The 15,829-nt window shown below is 40.4% G+C and overlaps 2 protein-coding genes across 5 annotated transcripts in view; one reads left to right on the plus strand and one right to left on the minus strand.

The window, feature by feature from the left end:
* The window catches only part of LOC118419193 (alkylated DNA repair protein alkB homolog 8-like), a 22,311-nt gene extending 18,939 nt beyond the window's left edge, over positions 1–3,372 (minus strand). Inside the window, exons 1-4 of the mRNA XM_035825533.1 lie at positions 3,119–3,372; positions 2,155–2,401; positions 1,161–1,295; positions 347–547 (exon numbers count right to left, since the gene is read on the minus strand). Of these exons, the coding sequence (XP_035681426.1) occupies positions 347–547; positions 1,161–1,295; positions 2,155–2,401; positions 3,119–3,262 (727 nt within the window). The 5' untranslated portion in view covers positions 3,263–3,372. The remainder of the gene's footprint in view (positions 1–346; positions 548–1,160; positions 1,296–2,154; positions 2,402–3,118) is intronic.
* LOC118419194 (5-hydroxyisourate hydrolase-like) overlaps positions 1–11,659 on the plus strand; it is a 14,814-nt gene extending 3,155 nt beyond the window's left edge. Inside the window, exons 1-4 of one of the 4 annotated variants that reach the window (XM_035825537.1) lie at positions 3,482–3,670; positions 7,125–7,291; positions 9,136–9,268; positions 10,564–11,659. In XM_035825537.1, coding sequence (XP_035681430.1) covers positions 3,620–3,670; positions 7,125–7,291; positions 9,136–9,268; positions 10,564–10,653 — 441 coding nt within the window. In that variant the 5' untranslated portion in view covers positions 3,482–3,619 and the 3' untranslated portion in view covers positions 10,654–11,659. Of the gene's footprint in view, positions 1–3,481; positions 3,671–4,687; positions 4,826–7,124; positions 7,292–9,135; positions 9,269–10,563 lie in introns of those variants that run through there. The other 3 variants (XM_035825536.1, XM_035825534.1, XM_035825535.1) reach the window with 3 other exon arrangements.
* Positions 11,660–15,829: the final 4,170 nt, after the last annotated feature.

Consider the following 15,829-nt stretch of genomic DNA (forward strand, 5'->3'; position numbering starts at 1 on the left):
GCAGGTTAGTGCAGGTAAAATTGGAGCTGTGCAGGTATTCTTGGTGTCTACCTGCACCTAACACTGGTCCAGGTACTCGGTTTTATACATAAATGTCCTATGATGTAGGTGTATATGGATTGTTATAAGCTGCATTGCAATCGACTGTTAGTGTTACCACCTATAAAAGAAAAAATAGCAATGACTACTAAACAATTTTTGTATAATCCATACTTCCTAAATTCAGAGTGGTGCAGGTAGAATTTGCCGTGTCCAGGTAAATTTCAATGTTACCTGCACCAGTGCAGGTATACAGAAAGAAAATATTTCGAGCCCTGCATAACATTTTTAAAAGTAGTTGACCTACCCTGCCCAGGCTGGTATTGGTTGACTGTAATCTGATCAGGCTTGTGTTTGATGTGTCCCTCTGACATCATCCTGTCAATCACCTGGCTGCACCAATCAGGAAGGCCGCCCGGGAGAGGCGTATCCTTGTCCACATTGTTGTTATCGTACCTAAACTCGTAGCCAAAGTGTTTCACTCTTCTGTGCTTCAAAGCTTGTTCAGCTGAAAACAGAACATACTCAGGGTAAAACATCATCACAATGGAATTGTGTAAAAATTTGATGAACACTCCACTACCAGTGGACTAGCCCCTTGTTGTTACAGTAGTGAATGCGTGGCCCAAGGGTGATAGAAAAAGAGATGGGCACCACCCCTATACACTGGAAGGTGAACTTAGTATATGTACTTGTCCTCTTTGTCCCTGTAGGCCATGTTTTTTTCTACCATCTGGGTCTGACCTAGGTTCAATCCTGTCATGCTACTGGTCTTGTGTCCTTGGGATAGGTATTTCACATGACTTTCCCCATTCCACCCAGGTGAAAAAATGGTTACCTGACTTCAGTTGGGGAGGTAAAGGCAGTGGAAGGAGAGGGATAGGCTCCACCTTTCAATACCTTGCCCTATTGGTCTGGCAAACCTCCGTCTCTTACTCCAGAAAGAATAGAGACATATCATTCACTAATGAAGATTTGAATCAAACCTGAAAACCAGACCAAAGACCAAACCTATAGACACAGTGGATAACCCACTGCCTCTATGGTCTTAAAAAGGCTATGGGACTACCTTTACTTTTTTTGAAAGGTGAGAGAAGGATTTCAACTTTTTAACTACTCACCATCCATGTGATGTTGATGCTCGTTGCTCCATCCAAGCCCTTCCAACAGCCTGTCCGCGCAGGCAGGACTGACAAAATCTTCCACTAACCGCAACCCTGGGGGTAGGTCCAACCCTGTCGCTCTCTGGGAAGGGACTAAGCAAAGAGGGTACAAAATCAGTACAGGTGCAATGCAAAGTGAGTGGAGCGTTTGCCCTACATTCCCTAAAATGTTTGATCCTACCTAGTCATACCAAAAACTTTAGATTAAAGTTAAAGTTGCCCTGTGCAGATGCGTAGGGGTGGTGCCCATCTCCATTTCTGTAGCCCTTGGGTCACACATTTGTGCAAGTCACTACAGCAGGGGCCTGGTCTGCTGGTAGTGATATGTTTTTAACTCCCATACCCCAAATGCTGAGTGGTAAGCAGAGAAAGCAGCATGTACATTGTACCAGTTTTGAAGTCTTTGGTGTGACTCAGCCGGGGATCTAACACATGACCTACCGAATGCAAGGTGAACACTCTACCCACTCGGCCATTGCACCGGACTTTAAGATATTAAAAAATGGTACACGCTACCTTCTCTGCTTAGCACTTCCCCAGATGGGTACAGTAGCAGAAATGAATATACCAGTAGGAGCAAACTACACAGTACTGGTTCCCAGGCTACATAAGCCAAGAGGCAAAGAGGAACAACCGGCAGATTTATTTGTAGGACCAAGAGGATTACAAGTGGCAAATCAGTGAAAGTTAAGGTGGAGGCAGTAATACTAATAGTAATAGACCAATCCCATAACCTCTGTCAAAATGTACAAATGCAAAGTAAAAACATAAACGTGCAAATATTTTGACACACATGCCAGTTATTGTTTCATTGGTCAAACCACTAATTGCCATTCTCCCATTGGTTCAATTGTTAATCATGATTGACAGTTAGGATTGGTCCATCATGGCAATTCATTAGATGCTTATTGCAGGATTCTTACTCCATGCATGGTGACTTAGGAATGCCCACCTTCATCAATATAGTTCAGGTAAAACGTGACATTAGGCTGCTGCAGCTCTTCTGGACTTTTCAGTATCCTCCCGTTGAAGGCGGTGTATGCTGCAGCAGCCGACTGATCGTCGTTGTAGGAAACAAAAGCGTACGGTTTCCCCGTAACCATGACAATGTCTTGTATGTCGCCATGAGGCTCAAACAGTCTCCACAGCTCTTCTCTGTGAACCCCGTTGCTCAACCCTGCATTGGCCACGACCAGGTGCTAGGATGACACAAAAATAGTACATGGTTGAGTCTGCATAATTTGTGAAAGGTGTGAAGACATATGTGATGCATTGATGAAGATAATGAGATATATACTTAATACAGAAGTTACCCAAGCAACTGGATAAGTTTTAGAAATGGTCTGAGACCTTTCATTTAACATATGGCATCCATTCTTATTGTTGTGAGGCCAATCAGCTATCTTTGGCCGAGGTTTCTTTGGGACAGACCGTGTGGGCTCTCTGCTGCTTGGGTAAATTCTTTTGCACCAAGTTGTTGCTTGGTGTAGTTCTGTTGAATAAACCCTTTCACAAAGGTCAGAACGCTGCTATGCAGCAACAGGAATTCGAGGTAATATAAGGGTTAAGGACCTGAAAAGAAAACAAAACCTGTCTGGACATTGTAATGTGCAAATCGAAACAAATTATGGTCGAGACATGACTGTTTTTGTTTCGGAGCCTATTTACCTTTGACAACTAGATTAGAATTCCTGTCGCCGCACATGCGGCCTGATCTTCTTCTTCTTTTGGGATAGGTGACCAACATCGACGAGCCGTGCGGCCTTGTGAATCATACCACAAATTTTATTTCATATATCCACGAACGAATTCGAAGCGCAAGGGGTGACTACCGTAGTAGACTCCGGTCGATGTCCGAGCCAAGTCCAGAGATTTTGAGAGACCGTGTGCTCGCCAGAAAATGTCATCAAACCTACCTTGGTGACTTCCCTGCTCGTATTGATGCCTTCGTGTCTTAATAAAGTCTGCCGCGCCTTGTTCTGCTTCTTGTGAGCCTTCCTTTCCGACTTAGACAGTTTTGTTTTCACGCCGCAAATTTCCTGATCCACGAGCGCCGCCATCTTGCTTTTAGTGACCTTTGACTTTTCTTCAAGCAGAAGTTAGGTACTGTCTGGGTTTTGACGTCTTTTTAGGCGTTTTTAAAGAGCTCTGTATTTCGCCAAGTTTTATTTTTGTACATCAAGCTTTTTGGTAAAAGCAAAACCTTGCAGAAATAGAAAGTCCGATAAAAACGACAAAAAGACGTCAAAACCCAGACAGTAAAAACCGGGTAGGCCTAACATCTGCTTGGAGAATGACCTTTGACCACACCATATGTCTGAGACAACCGGAACTAAACTTCTTATGCTGTTTACACGTTACGTTCTTCTTATTTTCCGTGAATTGACGAACCTTAACGTTTTTAATCGTTCACACACATGCACAGTTCTCGTCTGTCCGTCATTGGAAGTCACTTGGCACACGCAGAGGTAAGTTAAGAGCTGTTTTGATAGTTGGAACAAAGTTTTGATAGTAGAAACAAAGTTGATGATAAGTCTGTGTATCGAGGATATATAGCAGAAGGCCAAGGATTAACTGACAGGATGATCCAGTCAATAGGACTATTTTGCACTGTTGACAGATATTCCTGTCAATAAGAATTTCTTTGTAGTACTACTTGAATGATTAAGGGTGTCAATTAAACTATAAGATTTTTCCACTATTGACAGGATGTTCAGTATGAATTTGTCACTATTGACAGGATATTTCTGTCGATAAGATTTTTTTTACTATTGACAGGATGGTCCTTGTGAATAATAGTCATGTATCTGATTATCTGTCAACCTTAAGTTAACCCTAATTACAACCCTAAACCATGCATGATAAATTGGGATAATCTTGTAAAATGGTGCAAAGATATTTTATTTAATGAATATAAGTTGACTAGAATAATATGACTATGTTCCTACCTAATCCAATAAAAGTGGATTTCTCTAAAATAAATATATTAGACTCAGTGCCTTCAACAGGAGGGATTGAACTGCGACCATAAACTTCAGGCACCAATTAATAGGACATCGGATTCTTTAAGTGACAGTGTTATAGCTCCCAAGTCTCTTCTACACTTGGGAGCTATAACACTGTCACTTAAAGAATCCAATGTCCTATAAATTGGTGCCTAAAGTTTATGCATGACTTCTGTCCTCTCCGCAAATATTTGTGGAGAGGACAGAAGAGACTCTAGAGCTATAATACGACTGGATACCAGGCTATCTATCATGCCCATTAAGTTGATTACAAACTCAGTCTCTAGTAATGGTTCAGCTGGACACAAACTCAGATTATGTAACCCCACATGACCCCGTCAGCCCTGGTCATTGACCCCTTAAATGCATCCTGTACACTTCAGCAGGTCAAGTATTCTTATAACATTTAGCTAAAGTCCATCAAAGCAAACTGCTGTGCTGTTACTGCCAGAAAACAATGTTGTGTACACCTTGCTTCATTGAGGATGTTATGAGATGACGGAGGAAAGGTCTTATGTTAGAGACAGTAGCACAAGGAGTGGATCTGTACAGAGGAGACCGTTTCGCATCAACCTTTTATTTAAACTGATTGGAAAAAAGAAGCACAGACAAAGAAAGGTGGGCTGTAATATGTTGTTAACTTAGATGTTAATATTTGATTAGTATTGCATGGTTTTAAGTACTGGTAGTTTCTTCTTCAATTCGTATGCAGTTAGAAACCAGGAAGTTGCAATATGCTTTGATAATCGTAGCAAAACGACCGGCATATTGCAAAGAATTGTGAAAATCCTGCTGCAGCCGACCAATGATGATGATGTAAAATTCCAAACTGTTACCCTTTACTAACATAATAATTTGTACAACTTTTTATGGAGAGGGGAGTGTAGTTTTATGAATTGAAAGAAAATTAGTCCTTAAATTTTTCGGGGGGCAGTTTATGAAGAAAACATTTCAGCTACATATGTAGTCTTTAGTCATAGTCTTTGCATTGTTCAGGTTGAACTTGTAAGAAGTTACTGCTACTTATTTCAGGGGAATAGTAATTGGGAGACTCAAAGTTGTTTTGTGCATACCACAGTAATAATAGGGTGGCAACCTTTCATTGATTTTTGGTAATTAATCCACTACTTCATGTAAGTACATTATCGTACTTTTCTTCTGGGTCAGTGGTTCAGACACAAAATGACCCTGCCTCTCATGGCGCCACTGACGGTTCGGCATCTTCTAAAGTGTTTTAATTCTGAATTATCTGGGGCATGACCTGCAGTAACCTGTGTGATAAAGGAAAATGAACATTAAAACTAAAAGTATGATAATTGTTTTTACGCAAAGCAACTGGCAAGTTGGGTTATCTCACGAATGGTGCGGTGCAAGAAACGTGTCTCACAGCCTAGATGTTAATGAAAAAAAGACAAAGCAAAAAGAAATTATTCTACAAGGGTTTGGAAAGGGATTATGTAATCTGCTTTACCCAGTACTTAACACTGAATGAACACTTCAGTGTGTACTTCAGTCTGTGAATGTTAGCCAGAGCTTTAGTCCTCACTAATCCCTTCATGCATATACAAAGATAAATGCATAGTAAAATTTGGCTAATTTTTATCCTCTAATGTCCCTATATTCTTCACAGGGCATTGTATAAAAATTCGTACAATGTTTAGAGTAACAAAACTTTTGGAAATCTATTTTTAGACCCCTTTTCTCATGATCACGTAGAAGCAACTATGTGAAAGAGGTTGAAGTAGCAGTAACCAGAATTACCAATAAGGGCCCTTCTTGGTCTTTATTTGGATGAGGCAAATCCTGTTTCCCCTCCCACGATTCCGAATGGGGTCATAAGCTATACATGTAGTAGACTGGTACATGAAAGTGTTAAACTGCCTTAAGCTAACCTACCAAACATTAAAGATCCCGATTTTGGTACAATTGCTGTGACTGGTAAGGAATTGGTTTGTTGGTTTAATACGAACTAAGTGTTTTCAAGCTGTTACAACAGAAGCATTTCAAAGTAAAAGAGTTACGGTGCAAGAATTCTCTCCACAGCAATATTGTTAGTTCTAATCTAGGCGATGTAATGTGAATGTAGAAATGCTTGTGGTGGTTTAAAAATCTATGTTTCTGGTTTTTGCTGTGGCTGCTTCGTTATGACCTCGAAACCAAGGCGAAAATGTTTGCTCTTGCAATTGTCTGCCTGCTTTAACCCCCTTGCCTAATTAAACTCTAAGCCCGACATATATGTAACATTATTATACTTGTATATACTCTGTCCAGTATTAAATTAAGTGTTGGAGGCACCTGTTAATAACAAATTTAACACAGATTCAATCTTTAAACATTGAAGTATTCATCAAGATGTGCTACGTATCTGGAGGATGTAACGGTTACATCAGTGACAGTGGATCATACCAAAAGTGACTGTTCTGCCCTTCTGTACATACATACAAAATGTATAGTAGTAAGTTCACACAAAATTTTATCGTTTGCTTTGTTTGTTTCAGTCCCCAGCTATAAGTCCAAGACCTGGCTTTCCATGGCAGCTAACCTTACCAGCTTTCTCAGACAAAATGTTTGTGTTACTGTTTGTACAATAGCTCACACAAAAGTTCATCATATGCTTTTTGTTTGTTTCAGTCTCCAGCCATAAGCCCCAGCCCCCTCGCTATTAAACCGCACCAGTCACTTTACTGAGACAAAATTTTTGTGTTAGTAACTACAGTACACACATAGTTCACACAAATATTTTATTGTTTGCTTTCTGTTTGTTTCAGTCCCCAGCTATAAGTCCAAGCCCCCTCACCATGCACATCAGCCAACTGTACCAGCCACTTTTCTGAGAGAGACAAAATTTTTGTGTTACTGAACATAGTACTACATAGTTCACACAAAAAGTTTATGATTTGCTTGCTATTTGTTTCAGTCCCAAGCTATAAGCCCCAGCCCCCTCGCCATGACAGCTAACCGCACCAGCCCGCTCACCACCCATGTGCTGGACACGTCGCTGGGCAGACCTGCCGCTGAGGTGCCCATCAAACTGTACCGTACAGGCGAGCGGCTCGGAGAGGAGTGGAGCCAGGTTTCCTCAGGGTAAGACATGTATTTCACCTGAAGACATTGGTTGGTTGCTCGTACAACATACAAAAGATGATTTCCAAGAGGGCCGAGAATACTAAATACAGAAAAGGACATCTGGGATATTGGAGTTTTGTTAAACACAGTAGAGTCTCTCCTATATATGTTTTGATGACATTTATTTCATTTGAAGACAAGTTGGTTGCTCGTACAACATACAAAAGATGATTTCCAAGAGGGCAGAGAATATACTGAATACAGAAAAAGACACTGGATATTGGAGTTTTGTTAAACACAGTTAAGTCTCTCCTATATAGCGTGGGACCGCGCAGCGTAGCGGGACCGTGTTCAGCCCGTGACCGAGGGGTTGCGGGTTCAAATCCGGCTGCCGTGTTACCGATCTTGGGCCCTTGGGAAAGGCACTTTACACGACTTTCCTCTCTTTACTCACTGACAGGTGAAAATGAGTACATGTACATAGCTTCGGCTAGGGCCGTCCCTTGGATAGGACGTTAAATGGAGGTCCTGTGTCTGGGGAGAGCTATACCCCAGGCACGTTAAAGAACCCGCCACACGTGTGATGGTGCGGTGTGAGTGGTTCAAAACCTACAGTACCTTGGCCGCACCTGGGGAAATTACTGTCATATTTAGGTCACCTGAGTGGCGCCGAATGGCAGCTCGCTCCAGACACTTGCGACAGTCGTATTGAGGTCACTTGAGTGGCGCCAAATGGCAGCTCGCTCCAGACCCTTTCGATTTAGCACCGCCTATTGTAAGCTTCTCGCAATTTAGCCCCTGGCTGCAAAGAGTGAGTAGTCGCCCCCCCCCAATAACAATAACAATAGCAATAACAATAACAATAACATACGTTTTGAAGCCCATCAGACATCTTCCTCAGAGCTTCTGATTGCTGTGTGTAGCCAATGCTTTTGCAGTGAGAACACAATCCCAAACATGGCTAAGTTTAAGTATATTCCCCCTCACCCTGGTTTATCATGTTCTGTGACCATAGCAGCTCTTACCGCAAAAGCGCCACCTACATTTGTACATTGCCTATACAGCATAAAGAAGCGGCAATGCAGTCAGAGGCACCGAGGAAGATGTCTGACACATAGAATCAAAACGTAAGCAAGTGAGAATTTACTGATTGTGTGAAAGAAAACTCCAATATCATAAATTGTATATCCAAACAACCTGAAGGAATATTTTTCAGGTGATCTTTAATAATGATAGTATACCCACAATTGGGCCAGTACCTTGGGTGATACAGTATACATTGTGTTGTATTCATTATTCACGTAATGTTTAATACTGCTACAACATGTAAGGTTACAACAACCCTATGTTGAACTTCCCACACACCCAAACCCTAGGCAGGGTTCGAAATACACATACTTAACTTGCAATTTGCACATAATTTTTGAGATTTGCACGTAAAAATATTCTGAACTTGCAATCTTGCATGTTGAGAATACCTGGCCTATAGTAAAAATAATGAGGAATTACTAATAGACAACCTACTCTTAGACAGAATAACATATGGACGTCTGTCTTTTTCCTTTTCTTGTCTTTGCTGGTATTAAACTTTCCCTGGTTACTAAGCTTCACTAGATGTAATCAAAATGCACCAATTAAAGCTATCAATCCTCTTTGCGTCCCTAAGTTGTATTTTTGCATGATTGTAAATTTTTCAAATTGCATGTAAAATTTTTGCCAACTTGCAATTTTGCATGTAGTAAAAAAAAATATTTTGATCCCTGCTAGGGCTATGAGAAAATAGGTCTGTCCTTATTACAATTTGCATTTAGCGTCTGACAGACATGTCGACGTACATTTAATGACATTTTCCTTGAATGCAGACAAACCAACTCGGATGGCCGGTGTAACAATCTGCTGAACACCCTGGAGGCAGGAGTCTACAAGATAACCTTTGACACAGCAACGTATTTCAACAAGAACGGCATCAGGCAGTACTTCTATCCCTACGTGGACGTAAGTATGAAGGCCTGGTGCAGTTAGCCTGGGTACCAAACGGATAGTGGTTTGCTCCTATGTTTGCTTCTGCTATCCATCTGGAGACTTGCACATTAAACCCGTTTGGTGCTAACGTCAGTTAATGAGCGAAGGAATGGGTTCTAGAGCACTCGTTCGATGACAATAGGCCCTCCCGCAAGCAGACGGTGGGCTTGTCTGGTGTTGGAACGCCAGTTCGAACAATTGCTTGGACCCATTCCATAATTCGCTCATATTTGGGGACCAATCAGCACCTGCGTCCAAAATTTGGACGATTCCAGACGTAAAGATGTTCCGCGTTCCCAGACGGAAACACAGAGAAGCGACTGTAACATTATATACTGTATAATGAATGTCAGAGCTAGAAGCGACTGTATGCAGTATATAATGAACACCGGAGCAAACTACTTTCCGGATGGTACCCAGGCTATGTTGCAATGCTTGGGCTTCCAAAACTCAGTTATTTACTCAGGGGAAATATTGGAGAAACACACCCGGCAGAAGAGGAGATATCTCCTGTGTTTATCCTCCCCTTTTCCCTAGTCAGGGGCTGGCAGGTCCTTGTGTTTCTGTGGATGGAGTAGTTGGCCATGGATATTAGCTATATGCTTCTAATATGCTTCTTGGAATCATAATACTATAGAAAAGTGTCCCAGTGTGTGTCTGAGGTAATTTGACAGAGCTTTGCAAGGGCGTGCATGCGTTGCACAAAATTCAGCTGTCTCGTTATGAAAAAGGCTGTCTTATAATTAGATTCTTGTTGGCGGTTGGTTTTGTCACAGCCTGCTTGAAAATTCCACATCATCAAAATTGCACAATGTACAAATATGACCACAGTAGCTTAATGCATACTGCTTCAATAAAAATTTATCTTGAAGTTGATCTTCGGTTTGGGGTCAGTTAAGACATTTTTGATTGAGCATACAAACAAGCTAGTAAGAATATGACACTGCATGATTGTTTAATTTTGAACCATTTTGTAAGATGTGTCCCCAACTCGTTGCAAATGTTGTCGCTCACCTTAGCTAAGCTATACTGTGCCAACTAGGTACAGTTGTGGAATTTGGTCAGTTTTTGTCATGATCAATATTTGAAGTAGATAAATTGTTTCTTGTTATTTTGTTTATTCTTACAAGTGTGAGTGTGATGTGTATTTAAGAAGAAAAGGCCCTGTAAGCAATATTGCTTTTGTTTGATCCTCAGAAAATAAATGTGATATATTTTTGAAATGTACTAAATCAGGAACACACTTTTCCCTTTCCATCCCTTTTCAGATTGTGTTTGAGGTGCAGGACCCCAACCAACACTACCACGTGCCCCTACTCCTGAATCCGTTCGGATACTCCACCTACAGGGGGTCCTAGGGTGACTCCATCATTCAACATCACAAACTTCATCTTATGATTGCTAATCTGATGACCATATTAATGCCATACCAATTTTATTTGCTGTATCTGGGATTTTTTCGGAAAAAAATTGGTCGGGGAAAAAAAGTAAAAAAAAACGTTTGCAAAAAGTTAGGGGTAGGAGTGATCGAGGGGCTTACTCAAGTTACAGTTAAGTCAGGGGGTCCCTGGTAGCAATGTCCAAAGTTTGAAGAAAAATTATAAACGTACCATCCAAAATAGCCAAAACACATACAGATACTGGAATTTGAGGCCCATACTTAATTTGAGAATTGAGAGGCAGTGGAATTTTGTCAACACGAGGTGTGGCTATCAATTTGAATTTTTTTTTTTCAAATCGGAAAAAAATTGGGTCGGGAAATCCGAGAAACAAGAAATAAAACTGGTGTGGCCTTATCTTATATCTCCAACAGAATTGTTCTGGTGGCAATTGCAAAATCGTAACTGCCAGCCAAGACATTGCCCTCCAACACAGTCTTGGTCATTGTGTTACAAACCACTGTAAGATCTGCTTGGAAACATTGATACTTCTTTTAAGGCTAGCTTCTTCAAAGGATGTCATCCAGAAGAAACCACAAAATTATGTAGATTCCAGTAATGTTTGGTTAAAATTATGTAGGAAATAACATTATGTGATAAAAATGCCATTGTTACAGAATATGATCATTATGTTATTGATTATTTGACATCACTTGTAGTGAAGGATTTTTAAATGTATGTATTACTAATTATTGCTTCAAAGTTTGGCTATTTGTAGGCCTCATCAAGAGTATGGTTAAAGGCATTGGTGTGCTAAATAAAAAGGCATATAATACAAAAATGAATTAGGCAGATTACTGTACTTATGTCCATTCATTGGATATTATGGCACAAATGTATCTGTACATTACAGTAATGCAAAATGCAGCTTGTCTGTTGTACTTATAATGTCAAGTATTAAACTGTTGTTCATACCCTCACAAAATATGACTGGAAAAAAGTTTTTCATTTTTGCTGAGTTGCATGTTGTGGTTAATGGCCTGTTCCCTTATGCATCAGCATAATGTAGATCACTGTTGCCATGTAGGATAAACATATTAAGCAATACGTGTATACTACCAAAAATGCTTTTTCTTGTTTATCTTGTTTTGCTTCCTCACAGAAAATTTATCTTCCAGGAAGAAAATTATTCTGTCCCCAAGAAATCTTAGAAAATTGTGCTTGTCCATGGGGCAACCAAATTTTTGCTTGTCAAGTTTTTGAGAAAAAATGAGATTTGTTTTCTTGTATTTCCAAAAATGCTTTTTCTTGTTTATGTTGTTTTGCTTCCTCACAGAAAATTTATCTTCCATGAAGATAAAAATTATTGTATTTCTTAAAAGTTGAATCTGGTTAGAAAAAAAAACAAGAATTTCTATAATTTTTTTTCTTGTATTAGGCCATGTTGATTTGATTATATGGATGACATCCTCCGGGAACTCCAAAACTGATGCGAGCGAGCGAATAAAAAAAAGTTTGGCCAAAAAAAAAAAGTTGTCTTCAGTATGAAATCAAAGTGGCCAGGAAGGTTGAACATAGGACTAAACACACATAGTATGGTATACCAACAGTTAGGTGTAGGGACCAGTACATCATACGGGTGCAAAACATTTTTTTTCTTCTTGGACCAATCCGAAAAAAACAGACCTGAAAAAACAAACAGAGGAACAGGTTTCGCCAATTACAAAATGGACACACTATGTCGGCAGCCATTTGGGGTCTAACCGGGGGGCCAAGAAGACAACAAGAGCGAAGTCAAGTAGAGTTTATAGTCAATTGCACCAAGTTTCTACAGTCAAAGGTACAGAGACAGTTAGCCTTTATTACATGGAGATGGGATTTTAAAATGCAGTGGGAGTCCAATAATCCACCAAACAGATTCCTTTGTAGCAAAATTGACCAATTACCATTGTTTTGAGTATTGCCAGTTCTCAAGTTTCCACAGACAATCAGGTCCCGGTTCATGTCCGGACCTGGAAATGATCCTCTGGACCTGAATTTTCTGTACTGGTACCTCCCCCAACCAACAATAGATTTTTTTTTTTCTTTCTGTCCTTTCACATCTAATTCTTTGACTTTAGATTCATTTTGGCATTCTATAGCATTAGTTATCTGTTTTCTGATACTTTTTTTTTCAATCTACGGAATATTTGTGCTCATTTTACAGCTGCTTTGCACAATTTATTGTGTGGTCGAAAACTTTTTTTTTGGAAATGGCCGAAAATTGGTGCGAGCGCGGATGTCATCCATATAATCAAATCAACGTGGCCTTATAAGAAAAAAAAGAAGATTTTGCTTAACTGTCTAGTAAAATTTTTGTAGTTTCTCGTTTTGCTTGAATTTTATTCTACATTTTCTTCCTGCAAGAATATTTGTCTTCATACAAGAATTGTCCATGGGGTAAGCAAAATAAGAAAAAAAAAACATTTTTGGTAGTGTACAGGCCAAGTATGGATTGTTTAATCATGCAGAAACCCAGTTAACTGTTTTGCTCTTGACTATTTAAGGCATTTTAATCTGGATAAAAAAATCCTCCATGCCTAAGAAGTGCTCTTGAAATAAGCAGCTTATGCCAGGGTTATAGAATAAGATGGTAATTTGCTCAATACCCTTCACACCATTGGCAAGCTTTGGCCATATTAGTTAATCACCAGGTTGCCCAGTTTTAACATCAGAGGGTGTTTTTTTTTACAGAAAATATAACCTGTCATTATCTAACAGGGTTGGTGACCTCAAACATTTACTGATCCCTACAAAATTTGTGTGGTGATCAAGGGGACATTATATATTGGTCTCACAGCCACCAAAAATGTAGTTCAGAGCATGCAGACTCTGTCAATTAACTATTGTGGTGTGACTTGTAATTTTAACTTTAGTTAGTACTTTATAGAATATAAATTTTACTTTTCCATATAAACTTCATCAACATTCCATAATTATACTGATTAGCTGAATGGTAAGACCGTGACAGCTGTAGCGCCCGCGTTCATCGACGACTTTGACGCAGTGGTTCCGACAACCCGACACTATGATGTCACCAAGAAGATTGACAGCAACGTAGGACGGCGTGTCGAACTGGTAGTCCCTACCCATAGTCCCCAGCGTAGCCAATGGCGGCCGTCTGTACGTGCGGAGAATGATGACACAGTGTTGCCGGACGTCTGTGATGATCACCCGATCGTTTCTGTTGTCACGCGATGCCCCATGGCTCCCCGTTCGTCTTGACTGTCTTGATGTGGCATTCCAGTTGGACCTCTACATAGGAAAGCATTATAAAATACACTAAAACAAGGCTTCAGAAAAGTACTAACCCCAACTTCAATCTTAACAAAAATTCTCCACCAGACAGCCACAAGGGTCATCTTTGTAAAAACTGAAAGAAAACAGAGGTTCAACCACCTCAAACTCCGAGGAATCCCCGCTCTATGAAAGAAACATCACCTTTGACCCCAGTTTTCTCCTGATACCACCAATATGACACAACAACTAAAATCCTTCTGCGCGCCACCTAAACTGCTAAACTGACCAAATTTTGACACAAATGGGAAAGATTAGACCTTACATGTTCCTTCTATCACAAAAAGGCTGCTGGTTGGGCCAAAATTTTCAAGGAAAAAGAAGATTTGAAAGGATTTTAAGTCACACCCAAATCGCGCAACTCAACTGTGACGTCAGCCCTCTTGTGTCATGCACGGTAACATCACCGGGCGAGTTCGTCACCCACAACTGGCTCTCCGAATCCGCGGCTATTCCATTCGGGATACTGCTTCTCCTAGTCTGTGTAACACAAACTTCGCTGTCCAGGGCTGTGACTGATAATGAGTTTTGTTGTTCTAAAAAGCGGAAGACTGCAATGTTTTGAATATTTTCTGTGGAAATTTTGGTTTCAAACTGCAATCTGTAAACAAATGTATGTACCAAGGATGTGAACTTTCAGAAATTCGACAAAGGAATTCAAAAGTACCAAGGGATATATGCGTCATAAGTTCGCAAGTTTGGGTAGGCTATATGATAATAACGTTAATGACCCGCCTGTTCCTCGGTGCACATGGTGTCATAACGCCTGGTCCTTTGCTATAACCACCTCATATCCGGTTTTATTCGGTGGTTATAGCAAAGGACCAGGCGTTATGACACCACATACACCTCGGGGCGGGTCATTAACCCTTAATTCTAACAGACACAGCTATATTTGTTGTTATTGTTGATGTTGAACAGGAACTATACACGGATGTGCAGGAACATAAAATCTAACACGTGCTGATTTAGATTGGCACCAGGTCTATGTCTATACTCGCCTATTGTGAGGGACATCTGGGATATTTGTCCAGTAGGGTATAATAAACAATTTGCAGAAATAGTGATACTTAAGAAATAGACGTTCTTCTCCAGACTTGTCCCGGCACGGTAAGTAGGTTTCAGTTATACTAGATTTAGAATGTATTTTAGCTGGACTTGCACCTGTTGATTGTGGTTTGGCATTTTTGGTATGGAACGGGGGGGTACCTCTTGCATCTATATATATGTGTGTGTGTGTTTGTATGTGTGTGTGTGTGTGTGTGTATATATGTGTGTGTGTGTGTGTGTATGTGTGTTTCTCTGTGTGTATGTGTGTGTGTGTACGTGTGTGTGTGTGATTGTGTGTGTTGTTTCTGGATGGGTTTGCCATGATTGGTAAGTGGTTAGTTGAAGGTCTGTTATGGGCCGCCTGGTGGCTTCCTTAGGTACTGCAGTAGGTTGCGACATATAGAGTAAAGTGGGGAAGGCCAGGATATGAAATGGTGAAGTGTTGAAGTTTTGCCCTCCAACGTGCTTGTTTACACTTGTCGAAGGAAAAAAATCCAGAAAAGAGTTCAGAAAAGACAAGCACGTGATATATAAAGAAACGCATCATCGATATCCTTCTTGTGTGATTGCATCACATATTTCATCAGACTTGAATGTGTAAAACGCTTATTACTAGTACCTTCGCCAAGAAGGTTATATTTTGGGTAGCGTTTGTATCTATCTATCTATCTATCTATGTTTGTAGAAGACCAGCATTATACGAGACGCGCTAGATGAATTGTATGATATTCGGCATGAAATATGGGAGGTTTGTCTGGATGGGCACTTA

The sequence above is a fragment of the Branchiostoma floridae genome, chromosome 7, assembly GCF_000003815.2.
Source record: "Branchiostoma floridae strain S238N-H82 chromosome 7, Bfl_VNyyK, whole genome shotgun sequence".
In the NCBI taxonomy this organism is placed as follows: Eukaryota; Metazoa; Chordata; class Leptocardii; order Amphioxiformes; family Branchiostomatidae; genus Branchiostoma; species Branchiostoma floridae.